Source organism: Caenorhabditis briggsae, assembly GCF_000004555.2.
Source record: "Caenorhabditis briggsae complete genome, chrII, whole genome shotgun sequence".
NCBI classification, from domain to species: Eukaryota; Metazoa; Nematoda; class Chromadorea; order Rhabditida; family Rhabditidae; genus Caenorhabditis; species Caenorhabditis briggsae.
Window position 1 is genome coordinate 505,268 of NC_013486.2, and position 10,323 is coordinate 515,590.

The 10,323-nt window shown below is 34.7% G+C and overlaps 1 protein-coding gene across 1 annotated transcript in view; it reads left to right on the plus strand.

Moving 5' to 3' along the window:
- Positions 1-714: 714 nt before the first annotated feature.
- The window catches only part of Cbr-exc-7, a gene marked incomplete at both ends in the record, with an annotated part of 17,348 nt that continues 7,739 nt past the window's right edge, over positions 715-10,323 (plus strand). Inside the window, 6 exons of the mRNA XM_045241674.1 lie at positions 715-783; positions 3,966-4,143; positions 5,939-6,042; positions 6,414-6,567; positions 7,724-8,015; positions 8,335-8,749. Coding sequence (XP_045091700.1) covers positions 715-783; positions 3,966-4,143; positions 5,939-6,042; positions 6,414-6,567; positions 7,724-8,015; positions 8,335-8,749 — 1,212 coding nt within the window. The remainder of the gene's footprint in view (positions 784-3,965; positions 4,144-5,938; positions 6,043-6,413; positions 6,568-7,723; positions 8,016-8,334; positions 8,750-10,323) is intronic.

A 10,323-nucleotide genomic window follows, 5' to 3' on the forward strand; every position in this document is an offset into this window, starting at 1 on the left:
ATTTTCATCAGAACTCCTTACCATTTTCTCACAAATTCAGAAATTCAGAAATTCCTAAAAATCCGAGAGATCCCAGGATCCAAAAAGCTCAAATATTTATTTGAAATCCTAAAAATTCTAAAAATGCTTAATATTCTAAAAATCCTGATAGTTCTAAAAATTCTAAAAAGATCTCAAGGAATTTCAAAAAAAAAATAAATAAATAAGAATCTTTAGAAACTTTTGAGTATCCTGAAATATTCCAAAAAAGTCTGAAAATCCCAAATAATTCAAAGAATCCCAAACATCCCAATATCTGAAAAAATTGGAATCTCAAATTTTCTTTTCTTCTCTTTCATAATTATTTTTCTTGCTTTTTTTTACCTCCTTCTCTTTTCTTCAAAATCTCAAAAAACTAATTTTCCTTCATTTTTACAGAATACCTCATCTCTCTCATCCTGTCCATCCGCTCCCATATTATTCCAACGGAGCACACATCAGGATAAATTAGGCCACGCCCACTTTTTGCATATATCTCCGCCCAAACCACTAGTCTCTTCTTCAAACAAAACAGACGGACGGAGCTCTCTATTCGTATTCTACTTGTTCAAAATTTCAAAAGAGAGACAGACAGAGAGCTCTTCTTTTGTTCTTTCCTGACAGGCCAAGGGGAAAGAGAAGTGGTGTGTCAACTTCAGAAGACCAAGAAGACGTCGTCTTCAGAACATTCAGACGATGACGATGGAAGCGTTGCTGACACCCAAAACGCCGAATATGCCAACGGGACCCGTACAAACTACACAGGTTAGTTTTTTAAAGTTTTGAAATAATCTAAAACTGCTTTAGACATAGTGCTAAAATAGTCTGAAAACGCTAGAAAAAAGCTAAAGTGCCAAAAATAAGAAAATTAATGCGAAAATTTTAAATTCCAAAAAATTCAAAAATCCAAATCTTGGATCATTCTTCTCTAAATTTCACACATTTCTGTTCAATTTTCAATTTTGTAGCCTATCTAGGAGCCGAGATAAAGCCATTTGAAGTGTTGGAGGCTAGAGACGCAGTGTATCTCGTCGTCTGGCGTCTCTAGCCTCTCGAAACTTCAAACGGCTGTATCTCGGCTCCTAGATGAGCTAGAGAAGTAGGGTTTAGACTGAAATTTAGTGTTTTTCCTATTTTTTTTTCATGAAAAATGAGTCATCACAAAATTGATGAAAATTTGAAAAACACAGATTTTTGAAAAACAAATCAATACAAATTTTTACAAAAATCGAATAGCACTAAGAATTTGCATAATTTTTGTCCGATTTTCACCTTTCTAGCTCATCTAGGAGCCGAGATACAGTCGTTTGAAATTGGGAGGCTAGAGACGCAGCGTGTCTCGTCGTCTTGCGTCTCTAGCCTTCCGAAGTTTCAAATGCCTGTATCTCGGCTCTTAGATGAGCTAGAAAAGTGGTTTTTTGATAAAATTGGAGCAAATTAGTCTGTTTTGTAGACCCGAAGAATGTTTCTAAGAAATAACCCACCTTATTTTTTGAAACTAGCTAAAATTCCAGCGATATTGTCTCTGTTTCGGATCATTAACCCTTCTACAGGACTACAAAAAATCCCATTTTCTCAACTAAAAAATTTCAAAAATCTCATTTTTCTCTCTTTTCTGAACGTATACATCTTTGGATTCAAAAACAAATATTTTCAGTATATATTCCACTGGTCCCTTCTTATTCTTTTCCATTTCCGGTGTGGCCTCTCTCTCTCTCTCTCTCTCTCTCTCTCTCCACACAGCTCCTTATATCCTTCCGTCCCCTCTCTAGGCATAATGAATGGAAGATTTTTGAAAGAAAACTAAGAAAAAGAAGAAGGAAACAAGTAGTTTTGTGTGAGAGAGAGGTTTCGAATAGAAAGATTTTTGAAAAATTGGCATTTGGGAATTCAGAAGACCCGTCAAATGCAGCGCATCTCTTCCATTTTTGGGGAGATTTTTGAAGTTTTTGGAGAGCTGGAGAGAGAGCTCAAAGTTTGATGGATTGGTGGTTGGGGAAAATAAAAAGGTTTTAGTGAATCTTATGGGGTCAAACATTTTTGGATTCTAGAAATGTGGACCAAAAATTGAAAATGAAATATTAGAGCTAGAAAATTGGAAAAATTGCTATTTTTGTAAACTTTGGTCCAATTTATCTCGGCAACTATAAGAGTTATCAAAAAACCATCAACTGATAGAATGCTTATCATAATATCCAAAATATTTTATTAGTTGACGACTTTTTGATATCTTGCCTAGAAATCTAGATAATTGACCTCAAATCCTAAGGGTATAGTCGTGAAGTGAAATTCCCATGGCGTCTACATTGACCCAATTTATCTCGGTCCCTGTAAGAGATATCAAAGTTTTGTCAACTGATAAAATTTTGCTGACATTATGATAAGTAATTTATTGATTGACAATCTTTTTGATATCTTTTTAAGGAAATGAGATAAATAAGCTCAAAGTAGACCGCGTTTTTTCTCATGAAATCTCAAAATTTTGAAAAGTTGAACTTTCTAACGTTTAGGGCCATAAATTTTGAATCTAACTTGTCTAACAAAAAATAAATTGTAATTTCTGAATTTCTAAAAAATATAAAATTATTGCTCCTATTTGTTTTTAGAAGTTCGATTTATTTCGGATCTTGTAAAAGATATCAAAATCACGTCAACTAATAAAATATTTGCCACATCATCACCAATATTTCAGCAGTTAACAAATTTTTGATATCTTTCACAGGAACCGAGATAATTGAGCTCAAAGTTCGGGGGCTCTTCCATTAGTGTTTACAGTGAATTTTGATTTTTTCAATATTCTAATAGCTTTTCTTTTTTTCCCAATTCTAGCACTAAATGTTTGACCCCAAAAACCTAAAGAACCCAATTTTTCATATATTCCACCAGTTCAACATCCCCACATTTCCATATATATTCAGTCCTCTTCCTTTTCTTCTTCTCCTCCATTTCCTTCCCAAGGGTATTGTTCCTTTCTCGATTCCCAAAAAGAAAATAGAGAGGAAAGAGGTGGGAAGAACATGCTCAGTATGTTATATGTGCTCCCTACCACCACCATTTTCTTTTTCTTCAAGAAATTTGAGACATGGTCAAATAAATGGAAAATCGAGAGAGAGAGAGCTCCCCGTATGATGATGATGGAGCATCTCCGGTTACCATGCGCGAGAAAAATGTTTTTCATCGAAATTGAAATGGTTTTTGGGAGGTCATGTACTGGACAGGGAGACTAGGGATTTTGGGATTTCTGGAAAAAGTCAATGGACCAAAACTGAGGCTGAAAATTTGAAACAATCTGTCTGGAGTTTTAGCTGGTTTCAGAAACATGTATTCGGCCTTGAAAACAGACAAATTTACACAATTCGATCAAAAAATCATTTTTCTAGCTTGTCTAGGAGCCCATATACAGCGATTTGAAGTTTCAGGAGGCTAGAGACGCCAGACGACGAGACACACTGCGTCTCTAGCCTCCCTAAACTTCAAATGTCTATATCTCGGCTTCTAGATGAGCTGGAAAGTTGAAAATTAGACAGAAATGTGGGAAATTTAGAGGAGAATCATCTAAAATTTGGAATTTTTAGATTTTTTTTGGAATTTTAAAATTTCCCCCCAAACTCTCAAAATGCAGAAGTTCTTAATTTTGATTTAGATAGAAACTCGAAAAGCATGGAATTACGGTAATAATAAAATTGAACATTATCAAGGTTTTAGAATACTCTTAAACCTGTAATAGAAGGGCTCGCTCCCACAAGTTTGAGCCCAATTTTCTCAACTCCTCTAAGAGATGTGAAAAAAGTGTCAACTGATAAAATGTTTTTCATGACATCAGAAACATTTTACCAGTTGATAATATTTTGATATCTCTTTCAGGCACCGAGATAATTGAGCTCAAAGAAGAATTTATTTTAGAATTCCAACTTTTGTAACTATCCTAAATTCTAATATGCTTCCAGAACTCCTACTCCGGCACCCAACGATACTGTACGGCTCCGAATGTGGATATTGGAGAGTCGAAAACCAATTTAATCATCAATTATCTACCACAAGGAATGACACAAGAAGAAGTCCGGTCCCTTTTTACAAGTATAGGAGAAATTGAATCCTGTAAACTGGTTCGGGACAAAGTAACAGGTTAGTTTTATATGGATTCAACTTTTGAACAAAATTCAAATTTCAAATCTTCCCGCCCGATTTTTTTACCAACCATTTTACAAACAGTTTTAGTTGCTCTAACCGTTGTCGCCAGAATCTCTCTCTCTCTCTCTCTACATGTAGCATGACACAAAGGCGCTTTAGATCGATCGATTTTTATGATTTTTTTTTGTGTAAATCTGTAAATGTGTGTGTGATATTATCTGCTACCTTCTGCTACTCTCTCTCTTTTTTTCCATTCCCCAAATTTTGGTTCAATTTGCAAACATTTTCTTTCCGTGACGTTTTTTTTTCAAGATTTTCGGTTCCAAAAGTTTTTTATACCTTTCTCAAGTTCCTAACACACACACACACACGCATTTTACACATGTACACAAGATTTTTCACTTTTTAGATATTAGATAATCTCAGATTTAAGCTTGGTTATCAATAGAAACCCACCCAGACCACCATCTTTGAGCTCAATTATCTCGGTTCCTATAAGAGATATTAAAAATTTGTCAACTGATAAAATATTACTCATGTTATGATAAACATTTTATCAGTTAATAAATTTTTGATATCTTTCATAAGAACTGAGATAATTGAGCTTAAAGTCGACGTTGAGGTACCAAGGAAAATGGTCTTCATATTCTATGACCACCAGGGTGTTATATTTGAGCTCAATCATTTCAATTCATGTAAAAGATATCAAAAATCTGTCAACTAATAACTTATTACTAATATTATGATACACATTTTATCAGTTGATAATTTTTTGAATCTCTCATGGGAGCCGAGATAATTAACCAGCTTCCAGTACAGTCGGCGCCGTCTGCTACCAACCGATGCAGTACCCCACTTGAGCTAAATCATCTCAATTCCTGTAAGAGATATCAAGAATTTATCAACTGATAAAATATTACTTATTTTATGATAAACATTTTATCAGTTAATAAGTTTTTGATATCTTTCAAGGAAATGGAGATGATTGAGCTCAAAGTAATAGCCCTTCTATTACGGGTTTTACGGTAATAATGTATTTTGACTCAACCTTGACTAGATTAGGGGTTTTTTCAGCAAATATTTTTTCCAGAAAACGCAGAATTTTAAAATTCTAAATGCTCGTTTTTGAGTTCTACCTAAAATTTGATTCTGGAATTTTGAATTTTGAATTTCAAAGATCAAAGTTTGGTCAACTTTGAGCTTAATTATTTTGACTTCTGTAAGAGATATCAAAAATTTGTCAACTGATAAAATATTGTGAATTTTATTTAAATATTTTGTCAGTTTACAGATTTTTGATATCTATTACAGTAAACGAGAAAAATTGGCTCAAATGTATGCGGTCATTCTATTTAGGTTTTACGAAATTTTTTTGAGTTTAGGCTTTTTCTAAGCATATTCTCTTTTTTGCTGTCTATGCATTCTTTGAAAATCTAACAGTTGATTATGAAAATTAAAACGTAATAGCGAAAATTTCAAAAAACAATTCTAGCAAAATTTCCGTTTTGAGCGCTATCAAACGCGCCTAGTCAAAATATCCTTCGCCACCCTATACTTTAACTTTGAGCTCAATTATCTCAGTTTCTATAAAAATTACGAAAATTTTTTTAACTAATAAAATGTTTATCACAATATCAGCTATATTTTATCAGTTTACAAATTTTTGATATCTGTTATAGAAATCAAGATAATTGAGCTCAAAAGTACAAGAGTGGTATTTCCTTTGTTCTCCTCATTTTCTCACATTTCTCAACTTCTTGGCATTTTGGTGTTTTTTTTTTCATTTCAGGCCAGTCCCTTGGTTACGGTTTTGTTAATTACGTACGAGAAGAGGATGCCCTGCGTGCGGTCAGCTCGTTCAACGGTCTTCGGTTGCAGAATAAAACGATCAAGGTGTCTAAAAATTGAAAATTTTTGAAAATTCTAAGTTTCTCCTCCTACTTTCACAGTTCTTCTAATTTTTTTTCAATTTGATTTTTTTTGACTTTCAAAAATATTTAATTTTGGGTGATAGTTTTCTAGTTTTTAGCATATTTTCAACTTCCCCTGTTGTGCATATTTTTATTTTTTCGCAACTTATAATTTTTCTTTTGACTGATTCAGAAAGCAGCTTCTCATTATTTTTAAATGTGTGTCCTTCTCAATTAATGTCCATGTCTTTTCATTTTTATCATTTTTTTTACTAATTTAAGAAAGAAAAATGTAGGATTCAAAAATTATGAAAAAGTTCAAAAATATATCACAAATTCAAAGTTATTTTCCAGGTCTCCTATGCACGACCGTCAAATGATCAGATCAAAGGATCGAATTTGTATGTGTCCGGAATTCCGAAATCGATGACGTTACACGAGTTGGAGGGCATTTTTCGACCGTTTGGACAAATTATAACATCGAGGATTTTATCGGATAATGTTACTGGTGAGTTTAGGGATTTTTTGTCAAAAAAGTCTGAAATTTTGAAATTCAGAAATTCAGAAATTCAGAAATTCAGAAATTCAGTAATCCAGAAATTCAGAAATTTAGAGATTCAGAAATCCAGAAATTCAGAAATTCAGAAATTCAGAAATTCAGAAATTCAGAAATTCAGAAATTCAGAAATTCAGAAATTCAGAAATTCAGAAATTTAGAAATTCAGAAATTCAGAAATTCAGAAATTCAGAAGTTGAAAAATTTAGGAATTTAGAAATTCAGAAATTCGGAGATTCAGAAATTCAGAAATTCATGAAATTCAGAAATCCAGAAATTCAGGAATTCAGAAATTCAGAAATTCAGAAATTCAGAAATTCAGAAATTCAGAAATTCAGAAATTCAGAAATTCAGAAATTCAGAAATTCATGAAATTCAGAAATTCAGAAATTCAGAAATTCAGAAATTTAGAAATTCGGAGATTCAGAAATTCAGAAATTCATGAAATTCAGAAATCCAGAAATTCAGAAATTCAGAAATTCATGAAATTCAGAAATTCAGAAATTCAGAAATTCAGAAATTCAGAAATTCAGAAATTCAGAAATTCAGAAATTCAGAAATTCAGAAATTCAGAAATTCAGAAATTCAGAAATTCAGAAATTCAGAAATTCAGAAATTCAGAAATTCAGAAATTCAGAAATTCAGAAATTCAGAAATTCAGAAATTCAGAAATTCAGAAATTCAGAAATTCAGAAATTTTGAAATTCGGAAATTTTGAAATTCGGAAATTCAGAAATCCAGAAATTCAGAAATTCAGAAATTCATGAAATTCAGAAATTCATGAAATTCAGAAATTCATAAATCCAGAAATTCAGAAATTCATTTGGAGTTCAAAAAACATATGAATGCCAAATTTATTGCCTCAACCCAGTCAAGTTTAAGCTCGATCATTTCGGTTCCTATTCAAGATATCAAAACACTGTCAACTAATAAAACATTTATGATATTATAATAAACATTTTATCAGTTGACAGATTTTTGGTATCTTCTACCTCAATTGAGATAATTGAGGGCAAACAGAGCGTCGTTCTTGCAAAGGATTTTCGGCCAAATCCTCGGCCCGCGGCCCCAACTTTGACTCTAAATTCCAAAAACAACGATTTTTCAGGTCTCTCAAAAGGAGTGGGATTCGTGCGATTCGACAAAAAAGACGAGGCAGATACGGCGATCAAAACGTTAAACGGAAGTATACCAACAGGATGTTCCGAACAGATTACTGTAAAATTCGCGAATAATCCGGCTAGCAACAATCCGAAAGGATTATTAGGCGAGCTGGAGGGATTACAACAGGCAGCAACGACACTCGTTCCATTGAGCACGATTTTGGGAGCACCGACGTTAAGGGCAGCCGCTGGAGGAATCGGACCAATGCATCATACGCCGATTACTTCGAAATATAGGTTAGTAAGAGATGAAAAATGAGCGGGGCGTAGAACTTGTATAATAAGAGCCTAACTTCGAAATCCTATATCTTATTTCTTGTGAAAGATATCAGGGAGTGGCCAACTGCCAAAATTTTTATCATATTATCACAAACATTTTATCAGTTGACCAATTTTTGATATCTTTGAAAAGAACCGAGATAATTGAACTCAAAATGATCATTTGGGTAGGATCGAGGAAATACAGTAATCCTCATAGATTAGGCTCAAAGCATGACTCCAAGTGGTCCGGTTGGCACCGGTTTAACTAAGTTGAAATAATTTTGAACATTTCCAGATACTCTCCAATGGGTGCAATCACCGCAGTCTCTCAACCAACAGCCACCCTCCCAGCCGACTACCTTACAACATCAGCTCTTCTTCAAATGTCTCAACTGAATGCCCTAGCTGGATTAACGCCATTCACAGCGACCGCGGTTCCAGACTTCACAGCTTCCCTTCTAGCCCATCAGCAACAACAGCAAGCGGCGGCCCAACAACAAGTCGCACAGACTGCAAGTCCTCCAGCAGCCAACGGAGCTGGAATCGCTGCTCATGCTCAGCTATCGGCACTGTCGGCTAGTGTAGCTGCCACGCTACCGCCATCAGATACTGCGGGATACTGTCTTTTTGTGTATAATCTAGCGGCGGATACGGATGACACACTGCTATGGCAGCTGTTTTCACAGTTTGGCGCGATTTTGAATGTTAAGGTGAGGGATTTTTTAGGAATCCAAGAAAATTAAGTCATGGCTAGAAATCCGAATTTGGCCCAGAAACTCAAAAAAGATGGCCATGGCCTAGAAACTCCAAAAAATCAGGCAAGGCCTAGAAACTCCAAAAAAGTTAAATCATGGCCTAGAAATCCCAAAAAAATTAGGCCATGGCCTAGGAAACCATAAAAATTAGGACATAACCTGTTGTTCACCTTTTTTGCCGGTAAAAAACCAGGTTTTTTACCTAGCTGAATAACCCCATCAAAGTTAGGCCATGGCCTAGAAATCCATAAAAGTTAGACCATGGCCTAGAAATTCCAAAAAATTAGGCCATGGTCTAAAAATCCCAAAAAAGTTAGGTCGTGGTCTAGAAATCTCAATTTGGCCCAGAAACTCAAAAAATTAGGCCATGACCTAGATAAAAAGGATTCAAAAATTTCATTTTTTGAAATTATCCAAAATTTTGAAATTCAGAATTTTAGATAATTCTGGAAAACTTCAAATCTTCTCAAAATGTTACATACCGTAAAACCTGTATTAGAAGGGCCCCTCTAATAGAAAGGCCCTCCGAGGTGCCTTGGAAAAAAAAATAAGGGCCGGCTCTGCTAATACAGGTTTTACGGTATTTACAATCATTTTGAAGCTTGCATTTATTTATTTATTTATTTATTTATTTATTTCAACGAAGGGGAGAAAACCACTAACACAAATTCTGAAAACAAATGACTTTTGCACCGATTCCAATTTTATAATATGATCCTTTAGGATTGGAGAAGTGACTATCGTTCAATATTCAAGTAAAGGGCGTATGTAAATTGTATAGCATTTTATAAAAACCTCCACGATGCGTTTTTTAGAATGGAAAAGAACATGTTGATCCTCTGATGTGATTTCCGAATAATCAAAGAATAATGATAATGGAAGCTCAGGTTACTGGAAAAGTAGATCCCAAGATCACGGACATTTTCCACAGGGGGAATCAAAGCTTGATTTAATTTGGGATTCATAACATTGGAGTTGGCATATTTTCTTGTTGCATTGAATTTGATGTATTCGCACTTTTTAGGAGCCGCTTTCATTTTCCACTTCGAGCACCAATTCTCCAATTCAATTAAATCTGCATCAATCAATCTATCATTCGTATCATAAATTTTCAAGTCATCTGCAAACAGTAGATAGTCACTTTGAAATTTGTCACCAATACAATTAATATATAACAAGAAGAGGGTAGGCCCAAGAACAGAGCCCTGCGGGACTCCGGACAATACGCGCCTCTCCTTCGATAGTACAGGGTCCGCCAAAATTACGTGTGCAAGTGTAGATGACGTTATCTCCAGAAGTAGATGCGAGATTAAGACGAAATTTAACAGATAGTTTATTTCAACGCTTGAAATCATAATTCAACAAAAATTATTCGATTCTACCTCCTTTGGCAGCGACCACGGCACGAAGTCGTCGAGGGAAGGCATCAATGGTGGCACGCAGGTATTCGACGGATAATTTGTCCCATTCCTCAGACAACGACTTCTTCAGGGCCTCGATATTTGCATGAGGTCTTGCGCAGACCTTAT